The following is a 22,551-nucleotide window of genomic DNA, read 5'->3' on the forward strand; positions in this document are numbered from 1 at the left end:
CCTTTGCACGACTCCATCAAAGAGCTTATTTCGGCTCAATGGGCTGACCCCGACGGACCGTTGAAAGTTTCCAGGGCTATGGGGCAATTATACCCTCTGAGTGAGGAGCATATGGCTCGCTTTGCTATGCCTAAAGTGGATGCCCTAGTCACAGCTGTGACAAAAGAGAACTACCCTTCCTGTTGAAGGAGGTGTTGCCCTTAAGGATATTCAAGACCATAGACTGGAATCAGCACTTAAATGGTCATTTGAACTTGCTGATCTCACTATTCGGGCGTTTGCATGCAGTTGTTATGCTGCTAGAGCCTGCCTGGCTTGGTTGCAACAGGCAGTGGAACAGCCCGGTGATGGAGCGGAGCCCTTTTCAGATGTGGCTCCACGGATGGAGTAGGCATTGTCCTTTCTTGCTGACGCCCTTTATGATATTGTCAGAGCTTCAGCTAAACACATGGCAGTAGCAGTGGCGGCTCGCCGTCTTCTTTGGCTACGGCATTGGACGGCGGACATGGCCTCTAAGCAAAGGTTGGTGAAGTTGCCCTTTCAAGGCCTTCTCCTGTTTGGTGAGGAGTTGGAGAAAATTGTGAAGGGCCTGGGTGAAGCTAAACCCCAGCACTTGCCCGAAGATAGGCCTCGGCCTTCCTCTAAGGGTGCGGCGGTCCACTCCTTTTACAGACCTCGCTTCTGTGAAGCTCAAAGGTACCGCCCGGGGCATTCTGCTGGGTTCACTTCTCGTGCCCATTTTCAGCAGAGGAACTCCTTTCGCTCGGACAAACGTTCCGCAGCCGCTGGTTCAAGGCCTGGAGTTCAGGGGCGACCCTCTCAATGATGGTGTTCCGGCCCTCTCCTCGAGTCCTGTCATCGGAGGATGTCTTTCCCTCTTTGCCGAGGAGTGGGTCAACATTTCCTCAGATCAGTGAGTCTTGGACCTGATCAGAGACGGTTACAGAATAGAATTCAACGCCCCTGTAAGAGACGTGTTTGTGGAGTCCCGATGCGGTTCTGCCGTCAAACGGGCGGCGGTAGAGGAGACTTTGCAAGGTCTGATTCAGATAGGGGCCGTGTCCCTGATACCTCCCGCCGAACACGGCTGCGGCCGCTACTCCATCTACTTTGTGGTGCCGCGAAAAGGAGGGTCTTTTCGCCCTATTCTGGACTTAAAAGAATTAAACAAGTCCCTGAGACTGCGGCATTTTCACATGGAAACCCTGCGCTCCGTCATTGCGGCGGTACAGCCAGGAGAGTTTCTCATGTCTCTGAACCTGAAAGAAGCTTACTTGCACATTCCAATTTGGCCCCCGCACCAGAAGTTTCTGAGGTTTGCGGTGATAGGAAAGCATTTCCAGTACCGGGCCTTGCCTTTTGGCCTCGCCACAGCTCCCCGCACCTTTTCGAAGGTTATGGTGGTAGTAGCTGCCTTTCTAAGGCGAGAGGGTATTCGGGTTCACCCGTACCTGGACGACTGGCTCATTCGAGCAAACTCTGCTGCAGAGAGTCAGCATGTCACAGCCAGAGTGGTCTCAGTACTTCAGTCTCTGGGCTGGGTCGTCAATTTGGCCAAAAGTCACCTGACCCCCTCGCAGTCTGTAGAATATTTGGGGGCCAGGTTCGACACAGCCTCGGGGTATGTGTACCTACCCGAGCAAAGGTGGTGCAAGCTTCAGAATCAGGTCCGTCTGCTCCTGAGGATGCCCCGCCCGCGAGCTTGGGACATTGTCCAGCTGCTTGGATCGATGACGGCCACCATGGAACTGGTGCCCTGGGCGAGAGCGCACCTGAGACCTCTACAGTATGCTCTACTCCAAAGATGGTCTCCAGTATCTCAGGATTAACAATGCAGACTCTCTTGGCTCCCTGCGGCCCGACTCAGCATGGAGTGGTGGCTCTCAGACAGCATGCTGCGGCGAGGATTGCTCCCCGATTGGTGCCTAGTGGTGACAGATGCCAGCCTGAAAGGCTGGGGCGCACATTGCAAGGGGAAGCATGCCCAGGGTCTATGGACACCCGAGGAGTCGGAGTGGTCCATCAACCGCCTAGAGTTGAAAGCGGTGTTTCAGGCGCTTCTGGCCTTTCAAGTGACCCTGGAAGGATTGGCTGTCAGAGTGATGTCGGACAACACGACAGCAGTGGCCTACATAAATCGACAAGGCGGCACTCAGTGCAGAGCTCTAGCCGCGCAGGCCGAACAAATTTGCCACTGGGCCGAGCTGCATCTACAGTTTCTGTCGGCAGCTCACATTGCAGGTCAGAGCAACGTGCAAGCCGATTATCTAAGCAGGCATCAGATCGATCCAGCGGAGTGGGAACTTGCAGACGAAGTATTCCTGCAGATATGTGCCAAGTGGGGCAAGCCTGTGATGGATCTAATGGCGACAAGCACCAATGCCAAAGTCCCGTGCTTCTTCAGCAGACGGAGAGATCCTCGCTCGGCGGGGTTGGATGCCTTGGCTCAACCCTGGCCTCCGGGCCTACTGTATGTGTTCCCTCCATGGCCCTTGATAGGGCGAGTGCTCCTGCGGATTTGGCTGCATCCAGGAGAAGTGGTTCTCGTCGCCCCAGATTGGCCCAGGAGGCCTTGGTATGCGGACCTCCATCAGATGCTCGTAGAGGATCCCCTTCAGTTACCTCTGGTTCCCAACCTGTTGTCACAGGGTCCGGTGACCATGGAGGACGCCTGGCGATTGAGAGGGCGCAATTGAGAGACAAAGGCTATTCCAATAGAGTAATTACCACTCTCCTGCAAGCCTGCAAGCGTTCCACTTCCGTGGCTTATGCCAGGATTGGCGCCAGTTGAAGTCTGGTGTGCTTCCAGAGAGATCACACCCCTGCGGGCTCCTGTCTCACCGATTCTGGACTTTTTACAGGATGGTGTACAAAAGGCTTGGCCTATAATTCCCTGCGGGTGCAAGTGGCAGCGTTGGCCTCCCTGCGTGGCAAGGTTGAAGGCGTGTCTTTAGCTGCTCATCCAGATGTGGCACGGTTTCTTAGAGGGGTGCTTCGGCTCCGTCCTCCCGTGCGTGCACCTTGTCCAGCGTGGAACCTGGGGCTAGTGCTGAAAGCCCTTCAGGGTGCTCCCTTTGAACCGCTTTGGCGTGCTTCAGAGAAAGATTTGACACTGAAGGCCGTCTTTTTAGTGGCCATTACTTCGGCGAGACGGGTGTCAGAGCTCCAGGCGCTGTCCTGTAGAGACCCTTTTCTGCAGTTTTCGGAGTCCGGGGTCATGGTTCGGACCGTGCCTTCCTTCTTGCCTAAGGTGGTTTCAGCGTTTCACCTAAACCAACCTATTTTCTTGCCCTCCTTTGTAGAGGAGGAGTTTCCAGACTCTTTTGGGCAAGTGCACCTGTTGGACGTGCGCAGGACTCTGCTGCAGTATCTGCGAGTTACTAACTCTTTCAGGGCCTCGCAGAGGGTCTCCAGCGTCTAAAGCCACTATTGCCCGCTGGCTTAAAGAATCTATCTTTTCAGCTTATTTGCTTGCCGGCCGGCCTCCGCCTGATGCCTTTAAGGCGCATTCCACTAGAGGAATTTCCTCTTCTTGGGCTGAAACTGGAGCACTCTCTCTTCAAGAGATTTGTAGTGCGGCTACCTGGGCTTCTAAGCTTTCTTTTGCCCGACATTACAGGCTGGATGTGGCTGCCAGGAGGGACGCACATTTTGGAGCGCAAGTGGTGGTGCGTGGTGTGGCTTGTTCCCACCCTATCTAGGGATTGCTTTGATACACCCCATCAGTAATGGCTGCATCTGCTTGATGACAAGGAAGGGAAAATTAGGTTCTTACCGTGATAATTTTCTTTCCTTTAGTCATAGCAGATGCAGCCAAGATCCCTCCCTGTCTGATTGCTATCTGCTGTAAATCTATTTCAGGTTCTGTTCATGTTTCCTGGAGATTCCGTCCTTGGGAGAAAGTCGGAAAACAGTCTTCAGGATTTTTGTTCAGTTAAAGGAGGATGAGTTTATTCCCTCCGGGAGGATGAGTTTATTCCCTCCAGTTATGTCTCAGTGGAGGATGAGTTTATGCCCTCCGGGAGGATGTTTAATTTCCTCCATTCTGAGTTAATGCCCTTTGTTGTAGGGCCATCGTTCGCTGTGAGGAAAGCTCATGTTATTCCCATTGCGGTTTGCCATACTGCTTTGGAAGCTTCAAATACTGAAGAGAGGCAGTGGAGCAAGCTGGTATGAGGCACTGAAAAAAGTGTGCTCTCTATCTCCCTCTGCTGGTTGATGGACACAACCCATCTGTAATGGCTGCATCTGCTATGACTAAAGGAAAGAAAATTATCACGGTAAGAATCTAATTTTCCCTTTTTAAGCGGCCACTGGACCACCAGGGACCATTTTCTGGGGGTTTGGGGGGGCTGGAGACCCACCGGATCTCCAGCCCTCCCTGAACCTGGGGGGATGGGATCGTCGGGGGGGACCGTAGGTCCGCCAGACCTCCAGCCCCCGTTGCTCGGGGCAGGGGTAGTCCGGGCCTGGTGGTCCCATGGACCTCCAGCCCCTGTGTTTGACAGGTTTGGGCTTTGACAGCCCAGACCTGTCAAACAAGTGCGGGAGGATTGTGCTGAGCGCTTGCTCGGCACAATTCGCCCGCACTTCTACTCCATGATCAGAGATAATTGCGCTGCTTAAATTTGCATGCATTATCTCTGATCATAGGTCTAATAGAGCCCCATGCTGTTCCAGCGCTAGTTTAGAGCGCTGTTTGGAACAGTGCGGGGCTTTTGATCATCTGCTTGTTAGGGTCTTAGAAAGTTTAAATCCAGATCCTCCAGGATAGCATTTTCAGAATTGCTCCCCGTTCCATGCACAGGGCCTAAGACAGGCAGAGCTCCAGAATCTCAATGCATGGATGAGGCAATGGTTCAGTGAGGAGGGTTTTAGATTTGTTAGGAACTGGGCAACATTCTGGAGAAAGGGGAAGCCTATTCCGGAACGATGGGTTCCACCTTAAACAGGGTGGAACTAGGCTGCTGGCAACAGCATTTTAAAAGGAGATAGAGCAGCTTTTAAACTAGAAACTGGGGGAAGGCCAACAGTTGCTCAAAAGTGCATGGTTCGGAACAAGGTATCTTTCAAAGATATCACCATAACAGGAAAGACAAGGCATCCCAATAGTGAGGTTGCAATAGAGAGATCATATTAGCCCAGTTGTTTTTAAGTAAAAAGTAGACTGGTTTTCATCACTGTCAATTGCTGAGCAGTTGTAAATAGGAAGAACAAACATAGTTTGAATTGTTTATATGCAAATGCCAGAAACATAAGAAATAAGATGGGAGATTTGGAATATACAGTATTGCACTAAATGAAAAGATAGATAGATATAATAGGCATCTCAGACCTAGTGGAAGGAGGGTAACCAGTAGGACACTGTCATACCTGGATACAAATTATATCAAAGTGATAGTTGGTAGAGGGGTAGCATTATATGTTAAGGAGGGCCTTGAATTGAATAGACTTAAGAATTCTGCAGGACACAGAATACAGTTTTGAATCCCTATGGATAGATATTCCATGTGCTTAAAGAGGAAAAGGATAGTGATAGGAGTGTACTACCATCCACCTGGCCAGGATGGATGCTATAACCCCTGGAGGGAAGGTCCTGGCTACAGGATCATTTCCTGCTTCTCTACAGTGATGCTCTCCCTTCAGTAAATCTTTCTCCTCCATGGCAGCACAGAGGTTGCCAGACTGGAGGTTGGACTTCTCTACTATGTCCCTGTAGGCCTCCTCTATAAACCTCTCTGTCTCAGCTCATCCAGGTCTGCTATTCTAGCCTCCGGAGATCCGACCCATTCCCTGAGTGCTAGGAGCTCTTTGCACCGAATACACACATACGACTTCTCACCAACTGGGAGATAATCAAACACTCCGTGCAAAAGACTGGATAGCCCCATTTCATTGCTGGACTGCTGCCTGCATCTTATTGGTGATTACTTAATTAAGTTGCTAATGGAGTGGGAATATATAAACTAAAGCCCCCTAAGATTCAGGTTAAATGCTATGCTAATATTTAGTTTTTAATTATTATGATGGTTTGTAATGTTAATAGGTCTCCCTCTATGGATCCATTTGCTGCCCTGATATTTCCCGGTTCTGTGATATTTCCCGGGCATGGTTAATTGGATCATCTGTTGGTATTTTCTGTTGGCAACGTACTGCATATATGATTCATAGGAAAACTGTTTCAGGCACACTTTTCAGCAGCATAAGTTTCAATTGTCCATCGTTACAAATAAGTGGGGAGATAATGGAGAGTATGGCTCATGGAATGCTTTCCAACCCTTCTGCATGTAAATTCATATGTGTTGTGGGGAGAGTGAGTGTGTTTGTGTGTGTGTGTTCTTGTGGGTTGGTATGTATATATGTGTGTGTTGTTGTTTCTGTATTCTTGTGATCAAGAGAGAGATGACCTGAAGACAGTTTGAAAGGTGTGATTTTTTTTTTTTTTTTTGGATCATAACAGGTATGGATCAACTTTCTCTGAAGACCAAACACAGTTTAGAACAACTATCCCAGAGGGTGCCATGAGTTGATACAAAATCCAAGACAGTTAACCATATGTTATAGCAAACTGGTGTTATGTATGCTGTAGGTGTTAGAACTGCTTCTCCCATAGAAATGTATCAGGACATTTTTGGAGGTGGCTGGTTTCTCTTCTTCCCCCAGATCACCTTCCCTCTTCCTTTGACTAGAGGTGCGGTCTAGTATTCTGCTTTCCCATTAACTGCATCCTGCCTGCAGTGCTAGTTACTAGAGATGCAATGGCAACCTCATTCATATGGGTGAGGACTAGAGAGATAAAAATAAAATTTTTAATTCGGACACCGGGTCAGTCATGTTACTTATTCAATCTTCTGGACATAAATGTAAAATTATGCTGACTTATTTTAAAAAAAGCCAGTCAGTTGGCAATCCTAACTTTCACAGTACATCTAACAGCCCCCCACCCCAACCATGTGGATACAAAGAATGTGCAGAGTTTGCCAGTGGTTTAATCTGGCCCTGCCTAAGGCAACAAATATTACTTGGCAATGTGCATAGCAACTAGTAAGGGAAGTATATGATTCTTGAAGCAATTTTCACAGTAGAATAAAAAAAAACAAAATGAAATAAACAGGGACTGAATTATTTATATTGCTTCTGTATATCTGTGGGGCCTGCATTTGCTTGTGTGTGCTGAGCATGTGTGGTTTCTGTTGGGGAGGTAGTGGAGGTTAGGGGACACTTGCAGGGCAGCAGATTTTATGGGGTGAGGCAGTTTGGAGCATGGGGTTATGGGGGACTATTTTTAGGGATGGGTCAATTTTGGGGGTTCTTGGGCAGTTGTAGGAGATAGTGTTTAGGGTGGGGGCAGTATGTGGGGTGTGCTTTTTAGGTAGAGTAGCTATTGTTGATGTTGGGTAGTTTACAGAATGATGGGCAGTTACTGAAGTTTTGGAGGATGGAGTAGCTTGCAAGGGGGCACTTGTCTATTTTTTTGGAGACGGGGAGTTTTTCAGGGTGTGGTGTGATAGCTGCCTATGTAGTTTATGGGGATATGGCAGTAGTTGCATGGTATAATTTTTTTTGTGTCAGGCAGCTTGTAGGGTAGTGTGGCGTGAGGAGGGGGGATAGTTTTTAGGTTTGAGGAGAGTATGAGGGGTGGTGGGGCAGTCACAATGTGTAATTCTTGGACTGTAGAGGCAGTTTGAGAGCTTGGACAGTTGGGAGGGGGTGGTTTTGGGGGTAGGGTTAGTTTGAGTGTTTGGAAGAGTAGGAAATTCCATTTTTTAAACTGCATTGCCCTGTTCTCTAACTGCTACATTTTACTATATCTTTTTCTTATAGAAATGCATTGAAACATTTGTTTGGGAGACTTATTTCTCTGGAAACTAAACCACTAGTCCAGTTTAGCTCATTTTCAAACTCTGTGTTACTTCTGTTGGGTTGGAAATAATACAAATAAGGTTGGCTTGGTTTGGGATTCAGCAGAATTTGGATCTGCCTAATATGCATCTATAATAATTGTTCCCTTATCAACCATCCAGACCAGTCCAGATGTGTAGGTTTACACATACCTACTAGCAGATGGAGATACAGAACTACTGGTATCAAACTGATCCTATAAGTATCATGTGCATCCCATAGCCAACCAGTAGTTTTCAGTCTCCGGTAGATGTGTATGCCTTGTGAGGCCCAGATGTGGAGGGAGCCTTGGGGACCTTAAGGAGCTTTGGATTGATTACTTAAAAACAAAAGAGAGAGAGATTCAAGATCAACGTCAAAGGTTAATTTATTGATGAAGGTCAGTGTGGCCCAGTATATACTGTCTTGGGGTACTATGGCTGCGTTCCCCCCCCCCCCCCCCCCCCCCCCCCAAAATGCTTGCCTTCCTAGGGTGGTGGAACACTGGCTGGGTTGAGGGGTCCTGGAGGGAAACCTTAAGTGCCTGGAAAGCAGCATACAGTAACAGCCAAAAAAAGGAAGACAGATTCCTTTGTGGCGAAAACAGCTTGCCTCCAGTTTTTGATAATTTTAGCCAAAGAGGCAGTGGCTTGATTGGTATGCAGGTCTGGAAGAGTCTAGGTCAGTGGGGTCCTTAGAGGACACAGCTTCAGGGGGACTACGTAGAGGATAGCTAGGAAGAAGAATTGCCCCTAGGGAAGATTCTTCCATAGTTTGAATCTTCCACAGGGATGAGTTGCAGGAGTTATGACAGGAGCTGAAGCACTCAGAAGAGCACCAGAGCAATGAAGCTCAGTCAGCAGACCCTCTGCTTGAGGGAATAAGAGCCCTCCTGGTCTTTCCCTATGCACTGAGCTGTTAGGGACATGATTGCGACTGAGTAAGACACCTGAAATGCGGGGTTTAAGGTCAGCCAGTCAATGGTGAGGCTCTGTTCTCTTCCAGTGGTGGACAGAGAGAACCGTAGGCTCCTGAAAATGAATTCTGTGGTATCAGCAGTTACCAAGAAACTACCATCCCAGTGGAAGGAGGAGCAGAATAGAAATTTCCTTATCAGCAGCAGAAGAATCCATTAACTGATGGGTTGTGTCCGCCTACCAGCAGGTGGAGATAGAGAACACTGAAAAACCATAGTGCTCTATGGACGGCTAGCTCCATCTGCCTTCAGTATTTCTCTATCTCCCAGCAGGTGTGGACGTAGCTTGATCAGCTCCTGGAAAAATTCTGCCTGTGGTGGCTCCTGTGCTTTGCCAGTTGAAGCTGGGGTGTTGTGGCTAGTGGTGCCCACTTTGAAGGCATATAGGTTCGTCCTTTCCCTGCCTTACCCATTCCTCCTGCCTACCGGAGTACCTCTGTTGCTGCCTGCCTCCAACTTTCCTCACAGTGTTAAAAAAGAAAAAAAAATTACGTTTATGTTCTGCGTAGCTATTCTGAGGCTATTTTCTACGTGCAGCTTGACCGGAGCTCGTTTGACTCGGTCTTTTGAGGTGAGAGTGGTGCCCAGCTCCTCTGGGGAGGTGTCGTGGACGCCGTTCTGATCGGGGTAAGTTTTGGTGCGAAGCCGGATAATTCCGTCCGGTCGGATGATGGCTGCTGAAGCAGTTAAGCGCTGCTCCCGTTGTGGTAAACGTAGATCAGCAGCGGGGCTCTGTAAGATGTGCTCTTTAGACGCTAGAGCTGGTACGAGCATGGCGAGCGATGATTCTTCCCGCTCAATGGAGCTGGCAGGGGGCGCCATTTTGGAAGCGCCACACGCCTCTACCCTTGCAGAGGAGTCTGAGTGCAGGGGGACGCCTCGGTTAGAGGCTACCAGAGGAGCTCCCGTTCCCGTTTCTCCTGAGTCGGAGATGGAGGGTCAGGGTGAGTGTTTCTCCCCGGAGTTTTTGCTTTTAATGCATAAAGCTTTCATGCTGAAAAGAGCTCTGCCGCACGTGTCTGACACTGCGCTGCTACCTGGTTTCTCCCGGGTGTTGATGGCCCGGGGCTGGCTGATTCCCCCGAGCATTGGAAGGACGCAAAACACAGACGGGTAAATTCGCCGTCGAAAAGTGGCGCACTTCCCTTTTCCCCCCATGGTCGGGCGTTGTGGATTCTGAGGGTTCTGGCAGGGCCTTTTGATCTGAAGAGCCAGAGGAAAGTGCCGGTTTGCCACTGGATCTGGATGATCCCAATGCGGTGAGCTGCCAGCGCTCATTTCGGACGCCTTGCAGGCCCTCTCGATTGATGATCCTGCCAAGGGTGAGGACTCCTCTGGTAATCCGAGGATGGCGAGTACTAAGAAGCCTGCTCAAGCCTTTCCTGTGCATGGCTCCATCCAAGAGCTTATTTCAGCTCAGTGGTCTGAACCCAAAGGGCCTTTGAAAGTGGCCAGGGCTATGGGTCAGTTTTACCCTCTAAGTGAGGAGCACTTGGCCCCTTTGGGGATGCCTAAAGTGGACGCCTTGGTCACGGCGGTGACGAAGAGGACCACCCTCCCCGTAGAGGGAGGAGTTGCCCTGAAAGACATTCAGGACTGGTGGCTTGAATCCGCGTTGAAACGGTCATTTGAAATCTCTGGCCTCGCCTTAAGGGCGTCTATATGCAGTTCTTATGCTGCCCGGGCCTGCCTTTCTTGGTTACAACAGACAGTGGAACAGCCCGTGGATGGTGCGGAGTCCCTCGCTGAGGTTGCACCACGGATGGAGTCGGCCCTGTCATTTTTAGCTGACGCCCTGAATGATCTGGTCAGAGCTTCGGCTAAACAGATGTCTGTGGCGGTTGCTGCCTGCTGCCTTCTATGGCTACGGCATTGGGCGACTGACATGGCCTCTAAGCACAGGCTGGTGAAGCTACCCTTTCGGGGCCACCTGTTATTTGGAGAGGAGCTGGAGAAGATTGTGACAGACCTGGGGGACCCTAAACCCCAGCGCTTACCCGAGGATAGGCCGAGGCCTTCTTCCAAGGGTTCTGTGTGGCTCTCCTCTTCCAGACCTCGCTTCCGTGAAGCTCGCAGGTCTTTAAGCACAGGCTGGTGAAGCTACCCTTTAGGGGCCACCTGTTATTTGGAGAGGAGCTAGAGAAGATTGTGAAAGACCTGGGGGACCCTAAACCCCAGCACTTACCCGAGGATAGGCCGAGGCCTTCTTCCAAGGGTTCTGTGTGGCTCTCCTCTTCCAGACCTCGCTTCCATGAAGCTTGCAGGTATTGCCCAGGGCGCTCTGCTGGGGTTTCTCAATGTGCCCGTTTTCAGCAGAGGAACTCCTTTCGCTTGGACAAGCGTTCCGCAGCGGCCGGTTCTAGGCCTGGAGTTCAGGTGTGGCCCCCTCAATGACGGGGCGCCAGTCCATTCCTCGATTCCTGCAGTAGGAGGACGTCTTTCCCTCTTTCTCGAGGAATGGACCAAGATTACCTCCAATCAGTGGGTCCTGGACCTGATCAGAGAAGGTTACCAATTGGAATTCAGCGCCTCGGTGAGAGACGTGTTTGTGGAGTCCCAATGCGGTACTGCCGTCAAATGGGCGGTGGTAGAGGAGACTTTACAAGTCTTGTTGCACCTTGGAGCGGTGATCCCTGTGCCTCCCGCCGAACGTGGCTGCGGTCACTACTTCATTTACTTTGTGGTGCCTTGAAAAGGCAGGTCTTTCCGACCGATCCTCGACTTAAGGTCAGTCAACAAGGCTGTAAGAGTGCAACATTTTCACATGGAAACCCTGCGCTCCGTCATTGCGGTGGTACAGCCAGGAGAATTTCTCACATCTCTGGACCTAAAAGAAGCTTACTTGCACATTCCTATTTGGCCCCAGCATCAACGGTTTCTCCGGTTTGCAATGTTGGGAAAACATTTCCAGTTTCGGGTCTTGCCTTTTGGCCTCGCCACAGCTCCCCGCACCTTTTCCAAGGTTATGGTGATAGTAGCTGCTTTTCTCAGGCGACAGGGTACCCGGGTTCACCCGTACCTCGATGACTGGCTCATCAGAGCGGATTCGGCAGACGAAAGTCGTCTGGCCACAGCCAGAGTGGTCTCAGTACTGCAATCTCTGGGCTGGGTCATCAATATACCCAAAAGTCACCTGACCCCCTCTCAATCTCTCGAATATTTGGGGGTACGGTTCGACAAGGCCTCAGGGTTTGTCTTTCTACCCGACCAAAGGCGGTGCAAGCTTCAGAATCAGGTCCGTCTGCTCCTGAGGATGCCTCGCCCGCGAGCTTGGGACTTTGTCCAACTGCTGGGGTCGATGACGGCCACTTTGGAGGTAGTGCCATGGGCGAGAGCGCACTTGAGACCTCTGCAGATTGCCCTGCTTCAACTATGGTCTCCAATGTCCCAGGATTATCAACGCATACTCACGTGGCTCCCTGTGGCCTGGTTCAGTATGGAGTGGTGGCTCTTCGACAGCATGCTGCGGCGAGGAATGCTGCTGGCGCTTCCCTCATGTGTGTTTTTATATTTTTGAAAATAAAGATTTGTCAATTATATATATATAAGAGTATATTCTTCTGAATTTTAAATAATGAGTCTTGGGAGAATTTAAAGTGCAAGTTTCCTATTTTATGAATTGTTGCTTCCCTCTTGGTGCCTGGTGATAACCGATGCCAGCCTGGTCGGCTGGGGAGCACATTGCAAGGGAAGCTATACCCAGGGCCTGTGGACACCCACGGAATCGGGGTGGTCCATCAATCGCTTGGAACTGAGAGCGATATTCCAGGCTCTTCTGGCCTTTCACAAGTTTCTGGAGGGGCTGGCTGTCAGAGTTCTGTCGGACAACACGACAGCTGTGGCCTACATAAATCGACAGGGTGGCACTCAGTGCAGAGCACTGGCTGCGGAGGCCGCTCAGATTTGCCACTGGGCCGAGCTACATCTGCAGCTTCTGTCAGCAGTTCACATAGCAGGTCAGAGCAACGTGCAAGCCGATTTTCTAAGCAGGCATCAAATCGACCCAGCGGAGTGGGAACTGGCAGACGAAGTGTTTCTTCAGATCTGTGCCAAATGGGGAACGCCCGTAGCGGATCTTATGGCGTCAAGCGCAAATGCCAAAGTTCCGTGCTTTTTCAGCAGACGGAGAGATCCTCGCTCGGCAGGGTTGGATGCTTTGGTTCAACCCTGGCCTCTGGGCCTCCTGTATGTGTTCCCTCCTTGGCCCTTGATAGGGCGAGTCCTCCTGCGAATTCGGCTACATCAAGGAGTGGTGATTCTCATTGCTCCGGATTGGCCCAGGCGGCCGTGGTACGTGGACCTCCGGCAGATGCTGGTGGAGGCCCCTCATCCTTTGCCCCTGGTACTGAACTTGTTGATGCAGGGTCCGGTGACCATGGAGGATCCCTGCCGCTTTGGTCTTATGGCATGGCTCTTGAGAGGGCACAATTGAGACACAAAGGCTATTCTAACAAAGTCATCTCCACTCTCTTGCAGTCCCGCAAGCAGACCACTTCCGTTGCTTATGCCCGGATCTGGCGCCAGTTTGAGGTGCGGTGTGTTTCAAAGGCGATCACACCCACAAGGGCTACAGTCTCGCCAATACTGGAGTTTTTGCAGGATGGTTTACAAAAAGGCTTGGCCTACAATTCTCTGCGAGTGCAAGTGGCAGCATTGGCATGCTTTCGAGGGAAGGTCTCTGGCCTTTCACTGGCTGCTCATCCGGACGTTGCCCGATTTCTAAGAGGGGTGCTCTGGCTTCGCCCTCCAGTGCGGCTGCAGTGTCCGGCTTGGAACCTGGGGTTGGTGTTGAAGGCGCTCCAGTGTTCGCCCTTTGAGCCGCTGAGGCAAGCTTCAGAGAAGGACGTGACTCTAAAGACAGTCTTTTTGGTGGCCATAACTTCGGCGAGACGTGTGTCTGAGATCCAGGCTCTGTCCTGTCAAGACCCCTTTCTGCAATTCTCAGAGTCTGGAGTAACGGTACGTACAGTGCCTTCCTTCCTGCCTAAGGTGGTTTCAGCTTTTCACCTAAACCAGCCCATTTATCTGCCCTCCTTTACTAGGGAGGAGTTTATGGAATCTTTTGGGCAGTTACGTCTTCTGGATGTTCGCAGGGCTCTATTGCAGTGTCTATAAATGTCAAATGACTTCAGGACCTCTGATCACCTTTTTGTCTTGTTGTCAGGTCCTCGAAGAGGGTCTCCGGCGTCTAAGGCCACTATAGCCTGTTGGCTCAAGGAAGTCATTTTTTCTGCGTATCTGCTGTCAGGGCGGTCTCCGCCTGATGCATTTAAAGCTCATTCCACGAGGGCGATTTCCTCTTCGTGGGCCGAAACTGGAGCGCTCTCTCTTCAGGAGATCTGTAGTGCGGCTACTTGGGCTTCTAAGCTCTCCTTTGTCCGGCATTACAGGCTGAATGTTGCAGCGAAGCGGGACGCGCAGTTTGGAGTGCAAGTACTTGCTCGGGGAGTGACAGTTTCCTGCCCTAACTAGGGAGTGCTTTTGTACATCCCATCAGTTAATTGATTCATCTGCTGCTGATGACAAGGAAGGGAAAATTAGGTTCTTACCTTGGTAATTTTCTTTCCTTTAGTCACAGCAGATGAATCCATGATCCCTCCCTGTCTGTTTATTTGTTCAGTTGTTTCCTGCAGATATGTTCCCTCATTGGGAGAAGTTGGAAAACAGTCTTCAGGATTTCTGTTCTGTTACAGGAGGTTGAGATTGTCCCTCCTTTGTGTGATTATTGCTCCTGTTCTGGGGCATTCGTTCGCTGTGAGGAAAGTTCATGTTATTCTACTTTGAGGATACTCTCTGCTTTGGAAGTTTTGAATACTGAAGGCAGATGGAGCTAGCCGTCCTTAGAGCACTATGGTTTTTCAGTGTTCTCTATCTCCACCTGCTGGTAGGTGGACATAACCCATCAGTTAATGGATTCATCTGCTGTGACTAAAGGAAAAAAAATTACCAAGGTAAGCACCTAATTTTCCCATATCTTTCTTGAGATGCGGCGACCAGAATTGAACACAATACTCAAGGTGCGGTCACACCATGGAACGATACAACGGCATTATAACATCCTCACGCCTGTTTTCCATACCTTTCCTAATAATACCCAACATTCTGTTCGCTTTCCTAGCCGCAGCAGCACACTGAGCAGAAGGTTTCAGTGTATTATCGACGACGACACCCAAATCCCTTTCTTGGTCTGTAACTCCTAACATGGAACCTTGCATGACGTAGCTATAATTCGGGTTCTTTTTTTCCCACATGCATCACCTTGCACTTGCTCACATTAAACGTCATCTGCCATTTAGCCGCCCAGTCTCCCAGTCTCGTAACTTTGTGTCATCAGCAAATTTAATTACCTCGCTAGTTACTCCCATCTCTAAATCATTTATAAATATATTAAAAAGCAGCGGTCCTAGCACAGACCCCCTGAGGAACACCACTAACTACCCTTCTCCATTGTGAATACTGCCCATTCAACCCCGTTTCCTATCCTTCAACCAGTTTTTAATTCACAATAGGACATTTCCTCCTATCTCATGACCCTCCAATTTCCTCTGTAGCCTTTCATGAGGTACCTTGTCAAACGCCTTTTGAAAATCCAGATACACAATATCAACCGGCTCCCCTTTGTCCACATGTTTGTTTACTCCTTCAAAGAATTGAAGTAAATTGGTCAGACAAGATTTCCCCACACAAAAGCCGGGCTGACTTGGTCTCAGTAATCCGTGTCCTTGGATGTGCTCTGTAATTTTGTTTTTGATAATAGTCTCTACCATTTTCCCCGTTACTGACGTCAGACTCACCGGTCTATAATTTCCCGGATCTCCCCTGGAACCTTTTTAAAAAATTGGCGTTACATGGCCACCCTCCAGTCTTCCGGTACCACGCTCGATTTTAAGGATAAATTGCATAGCACTAACAGTATCTCCGCAAGCTCATTTTTCAGTTCTATCAGTACTCTAGGATGAATACCATCCGGTCCAGGAGATTTGCTACTCTTCAGTTTGCTGAACTGCCCCATTACGTCCTCCAGGTTTACCGTGAAATCAGTAAGTTTCTCCGACTCGTCCGCTTGAAATACCATTTCCGACACCGGTATCCCACTCAATCTTCCTCGGTGAAGACTGAAGCAAAGAATTCATTCAGTCTCTCCGCTACGTCTTTATCTTCCTTGATCGCCCCTTTTACCCCTCGGTCATCCAGTGGCTCAACCCATTCTTTTGCCGGCTTCCTGCTTTTAATATACCGAAAAAAAACTTTGCTATGTTTTTTGCCTCTAATACTATCTTTTTTTCGTAATTCCTCTTGGCCTTCTTTATCTGCGCCTTGCATTTGCTTTGACACTCCTTATGCTGCTTCTTGTTCTTTTCAGACAGTTCTTTCTTCCATTTTCTGAAGGCATTTCTTTTAGCCCTAATAGCTTCCTTCACCTCACTTTTCAACCATGCCGGCTGTCTTTTGGACTTCCGTCTTTCTTTTCTAATTTGCAGAATATGTTTGGCCTGGGCCTCCAGGATGGTATTTTTGAACAGCGTCCATGTCTGTTGTACAGTTTTTACCCTCTCAGTTGCCCTCCTAATTTTTTTTTTTTTTTTTTAACCGTTCTTCTCATTATTTCATAGTCTCCTTTTTTAAAGTTAAACGCTAATGTATTTGACTTCCTGTGTATAGTTACTTCAAGGTTGATATCAAAACTGATCATATTATGATCACTGTTATCAAGCGGCCCCAGTACCATAACGTCCCTCACCAGATCATGCGCTCCACTAAGGACCAAGTCTAGAATTTTTCCTTCTCTCGTCGGCTCCTGCACCAGCTGCTCCATAAAGCTGTCATTGATTTCATCAAGGAATTGTACCTCTCTAGCGTGTCCCAATGTTACATTTACCCAGGACGTCCTTGGCATGCGCAGAGCAGCCAGCATAATGCTTGGAGCTCTGCGCATGCTCAGCTGGCCGACTGGCTTGGAAGGAAATCCCTTGCAAATGAGCTAGCAGCGACCCGCTCATTTGCATGCAATTTCCTTGATGCATGTCTGTTTCTTACCGATTCGGTAAGGGAAGGGTTCTAACGATTGTTTTAGTGCATCTTCCCCTTAGACTGAACTCCTTCCTGTACTTGATCTCCAGTCCCCGCCCCAGAATGTTCAACCTTTAGCTTTGTGTCTGCTGCTTAGTTATTTCTCCTCCTGTCCCTAGCTCTTTTTTTTCTCCCATCCCCAGTTCTTTATCCCCACTCCCTAATTCTGTCTGCCATCTCTAGTTTTCTCTTCTATATTCCAGAAAGACTTCCAGTTCTCTTCCCCACCAGGCACTCGCCTCTGCTTGCTCTGTTCTTCCCCCCACCAGGTACACCCCTAGCTTACTCTTTGTTCCACCTCTCCACCAAGTATCCTTCCCCCCCCCCCCCCCCCCCCCCCGCTTACCTTTTTTTTTTTTTTTTTCTCAAATCTTTGTGCAGCGCTGGTCAAATGGCAGGAGAAGGACAGCAGCTGCCCATTAGGCTATTTCAAGGCTGCAGCAGATGGGGAGGATGTGGCCTAAAATGCATCTGCTCTCCTCCTCTGCTTGTGAGATTGGTGCAGGGTAAGGGACAATGTGAACTGCTAGTGCTGCCTTGTCCCTATGCAGAATCCTGTGCAAGTTCTTCATTGTGCAGAAATTGCCCAGGAATATAGACTCTTTGAGTCACTGGACTCCATTAGCTAGAATAGTTGGCCTGAAGGTCTTAATTTTGTTGGCAATAACTTCAACAGAGTCAGTGAATCTTAGTGACTGATCCATATGATGTAAAGTTTTTCAACAATAGGGTAATCCTGTGCATATTTCTTAAGTGACTGCATAGGGTAGTGTTGGATTTCCATCTTCACCAGCCAATTCTATTGCCAGCATATTTTTCCCAGGCCACAAACCCACATTAGTGGACATGATTTGCACAGTTTTTTGTTGTTTTTTTAATTGCCAAAGAGCCTTTGCCATAGCCTGGAGCAGATTTAAACCCTCAAAGTCTAATCATGCATCTGACAGAAGTGGATTCTGGTTCCCTAAAGCTCATGTCTCGGTAAATTGGTTAGTTTAATGTACCACCTGCCTATTTCAATTTTGTTATACCACACTAACACAACTACCCCTCTTAAAAGTTTTTTCAAGCAGCTTTTTATTTCTTTTGACACTAAAGTTTACATTATTCAATTTGGCTGATAGATTCATCTGTTTTACTTATGCCCAGGCAGGCTTGACCCTCAAAGGCGCATGTCAGTGCTCATAGTGAGAGAATTATGACAAGTATAGGTGGCCCACCTAAAGTAATCTTTTATGAAAGAGATCCACAAGGCTGTGATGTGGACATGAGTCCACACATTTACATCTTTATTGTTTGGAGGAAGGGGGATGCCTGATGTGACAGGTTTGGCCAGCCCATCTTGAGGACTCCGCGTTAGAAGTTACGGATCAAGAAAGGGATCTGGGTGTCGTCGTCGATGATACGCTGAAACCTTCTGCTCAGTGTGCTGCTGCGGCTAGGAAAGCGAATAGAATGTTGGGTGTTATTAGGAAGGGTATGGAGTCCAGGTGTGCGGATGTTATAATGCCGTTGTATCGCTCCATGGTGCGACCGCACCTGGAGTATTGTGTTCAGTACTGGTCTCCGTATCTCAAAAAAGATATAGTAGAATTGGAAAAGGTACAGCGAAGGGCGACGAAAATGATAGTGGGGATGGGACGACTTTCCTATGAAGAGAGGCTGAGAAGGCTAGGGCTTTTCAGCTTGGAGAAGAGACGGCTGAGGGGAGATATGATAGAAGTGTATAAAATAATGAGTGGAATGGATCGGGTGGATGTGAAGCGACTGTTCACGCTATCCAAAAATACTAGGACTAGAGGGCATGAGTTGAAGCTACAGTGTGGTAAATTTAAAACGAATCGGAGAAAATTTTCTTCACCCAACGTGTAATTAGACTCTGGAATTCGTTGCCGGAGAACGTGGTACGGGCGGTTAGCTTGACGGAGTTTAAAAAGGGGTTAGATAGATTCCTAAAGGACAAGTCCATAGACCGCTATTAAATGGACTTGGAAAAATTCCGCATTTTTAGGTATAACTTGTCTGGAATGTTTTTACGTTTGGGGAGCGTGCCAGGTGCCCTTGACCTGGATTGGCCACTGTCGGTGACAGGATGCTGGGCTAGATGGACCTTTGGTCTTTCCCAGTATGGCACTACTTATGTACTTATGTACTCTCTTTAAGGTTTAAAATTGAACTCCCCGCCTCTTCCCAGGGCCTATTCTTTTATTTCCAGGTTTTGTTTCTGTTCTATATAAAAAAAAAACAAAAAATAGGTACAAAATTAGCACAAAGATAAGGAAAGTGTTTCCCCGAATTATGTAAAAAAAAAAAAAAAAAAACCTACACATTATTAAGTATTTGAAGATGTCATAAGTAAGATAAGCAGAGCATTAGTCTCAGTTCTTTTAGAGTGTGACCGATATCAAGAAATTCTATTTTGAAAAATATTGTGTTAGTAATTATGACCCTCCAGTGTTTATATTTCAATTACAAACTTATCTTTCCAAATAATTTGCAAGTTTTGTTACCATAATGATCTATGCAGCAAATATTTCCATAGTTCTTATTTACTAGGCCAACTAAAAACAAGCTGAGGTTTGCCTTCCCAAAATGTTTTAAGCATGTAATATTTTGTAGAAAGTGAAGTACAATAAATGACTGTTTTGAAATGTTTTATTTAAAAGGTGCACATATCTTTTCCTTTTCAGGGAATTCACGTATGGACAGAATTCATTTAAAGTAAAATGAATCCATCTAGTGTTGGTGTAAGAGTGAACAACTGGCTTTCATCTACATGGCATGTAAAAGTTCCGGAGCAATGGTTAGAAGCTTGCATTGACTGGATCAAACAAGAAAATAATGATGGTAATTTGTCACAGGCAGAATTGAATAAACAGGTATATGAACAGTGGCTTCTTACAGATCTGAGAGACTTGGAATTTCCTGTTTTGCCAGATGGTATTGCGGATGCTCCAAAATGTGAACTAAATGGCTTTTATTCTGTTCAGATTGACTCACTGGTTGATGTCAGCCAACCTGCATACTCTCAGCTTCAAAAACTAAGGGGAAAGAACAACCCAAATGAGCAAGTATCAGCTTCCATACAGATGCCCCAAAAACCTTGGGAAGCAAAACCTACCAGAATGTTGATGCTAATGCTAACTGATGGACTACAGCAGATTCAGGGTATGGAATATCAACCTATTCCTGTCCTTCACAGTAATATTTCTCCAGGTACCAAAGTTACGTTACAGGGGAAAATGGCATGTCGTCTTGGGGTCGTTTTACTGAAGCCAGAAAATGTGAAAGTACTTGGTGGTGAAGTTGAAACTCTTGTTGAAGAATATACCCAGGAAAAAGTTCTTGCTAGATTAATTGGAGAAGATAACCCAATCCTTGTTCAATCAGTTAATCCAGTACAAAGTGTTTTGGAACTAGTAGATGAAAGTGGCCAAAATTTAGGGCCTTCAGATGAAGAACTTTTAGCAAGTCTTGATGAAAATGCTGAATATACAATGAATAATGAAATTGCTTCAGAAAGTGGATATTGTAGTAGAAGTGATCATTCAAACACACCATCAAATTCTGCCTTTCCAACCATAGGAAGTGATGCACGACAAAGCAGTGGAATAATATTGCAAGGAGCTATGAGACCATTACAAATGGGTGATGGTCCACATGAGGCTTCTGTAATAGATTTAGATAGATATTTGGAGGATGAGTATGACGTACTGGATGATGACTTGCTTTTAGAAGAGGAGATCCAGAAGGAATTAGAAGAACCTGGTATGTGCCAGCCACTGGTTATGAAAGGAAACCAAGATATACCTACAAGAAGATTTACAAATTTGTCTCTTGACTCACAAGTTTCACTTTTGGATTGCAGGACTAGTGCACATAACAGTCAGAATGGTATGGATGAGAAGTTGGACAAGCTACCTTTTACATATATTTCAGTCCTACTGGCCAGAAAAACTAATACAGTAGAAACAGTACAAATCAAATCATTTATTGTAACCTTAAATGGAAGTTTAACTAGCAGCAGTGGCCTTTGGAGTATAAAAGCAAAAATCTCTGATGGGACAGCTTACCTAGATGTAGATTTTAAAGATGAAGTTCTAACTAAATTTATTGGATTCTCTGTGTCTGACATGAAACAATTAAAGAAGGATCCTAATCAACGTCAAAAACTTACGGCTGGTCTACAGCAATGCCAAAGAGAACTAATAGATCTTTGTTGTTTGATGACCATTACATTTAATCCAACTGAGTGTAATGCAACAGTGTTATCATTGCAAGATGTGACTATGGAACTGATAGAGAATTTAAAGAAGCGTTTACATAGATACCAATTGTGCAGGGACATAATTAAATCTTGTAACTATAGTTGAGGGAAAACAGGACAGGGAAGAATAATGAGGTAGATACATATTTTATATTTCTTTACTCTGAATCTCTTTCTAAAGTAGACTTTTATGTTGAAAAAGTTCTGTTTCTATGAAATATTTTGCAAACATATACAGAGTAATAAAACATTTTGTCCAGTTTGTTTGTATGGATTTTTAAAAAAATAACTAGCATTGGTCTTGGAAATAATAAATTATCTTTGTGAGCCTGAACAAGTCACATTTTGGAGAAATGCTTCTAAGTCCTTAACAATACATCTTTTTTAAAAAACATTGTGAGAGACTTCACAGTGTAAAATATAAACTCATATTGAGCCTCTGCTACTACTATTTACTACTATTTAGCATTTCTATAGTGCTACAAGGCGTACGCAGCGCTGCACAAACTCCTCCTGAATTTAAAATAATAATAGTAATAGAGACATGATTTCCTTACATTTACTTAGTTACAATTTAGGTTTTTTTTTTTTCAGATGATACAATTACAGCAATATACTTGCTGTATGTTTATTGATAGCTGTTATGGGACATTTCCTGTTGCAGAGATGTGATAAAAAGGTATCTAAGCATGAAATGTGTCAGTTTGTCAAAAAATATCTGAAATCTCAAAAAAGGGATCAGAATCAAAACACGGTTGTCACCTATCTCTGACGAAGTCAACTTTTGGGGATGAAATGACACGTGCATGTAAGAAGTAAAAAATAGACTGAACTTTTGAGCAATTCTGCCAGTTACTGTATATTGGTTGCAAAAATTAATGCACAGGATCTGTAAAATCTCTTTTCATGCTCAGTATCTTCCCCTAGTGTTAATACAGAGAAAAAAACATTTACTATGCTTCAAATGCAAGACAGTAAGGTGGATGCACTTAATGCCACCTCAGTAGCTGGTGGTGGTAAATATGTGCAGTCATGCCATTTAACTTGTGAATTAGCAAATGTGAAGTGTCAAGCCATTGTGGTAGGCATTAGTGTAAAAGTGCACTAACAGCGCACTCTAATTCACACATTAAGGGCCGCATTCAGTAAATGGTACCAAAGATTAGGTGCTGGGAAAAATGCATTCTTAGCGCTGTTCTATAAAGGGCACTACGGCCTGAGCACTCTTTATAGAATAGCCCTTAGCGCACATTCCAGCACCCAAATTTGGATGGGAGGGCTTAAACCTGGAAAGTTTTGGCGTGCTGCCCTCAAGTTCTATAATGCTGTGCATAATTCTTCGGAATGCCTCTGACCT

The 22,551-nt window shown here is 46.9% G+C and overlaps 1 protein-coding gene across 7 annotated transcripts in view; it reads left to right on the top strand.

Moving 5' to 3' along the window:
* Window positions 1–21,470, top strand: part of RMI1 (RecQ mediated genome instability 1) — a 25,336-nt gene extending 3,866 nt beyond the window's left edge. For 6 of the 7 annotated variants that reach the window (XM_030193655.1, XM_030193657.1, XM_030193659.1 and 3 more), the window contains one exon: window positions 19,618–21,470. In XM_030193655.1, coding sequence (XP_030049515.1) covers window positions 19,654–21,300 — 1,647 coding nt within the window. In that variant the 5' untranslated portion in view covers window positions 19,618–19,653 and the 3' untranslated portion in view covers window positions 21,301–21,470. The remainder of the gene's footprint in view (window positions 1–19,617) is intronic. The other variant, XM_030193660.1, reaches the window with a different exon arrangement.
* Window positions 21,471–22,551: the final 1,081 nt, after the last annotated feature.

Source organism: Microcaecilia unicolor, chromosome 2, assembly GCF_901765095.1.
Source record: "Microcaecilia unicolor chromosome 2, aMicUni1.1, whole genome shotgun sequence".
NCBI classification, from domain to species: domain Eukaryota; kingdom Metazoa; phylum Chordata; class Amphibia; order Gymnophiona; family Siphonopidae; genus Microcaecilia; species Microcaecilia unicolor.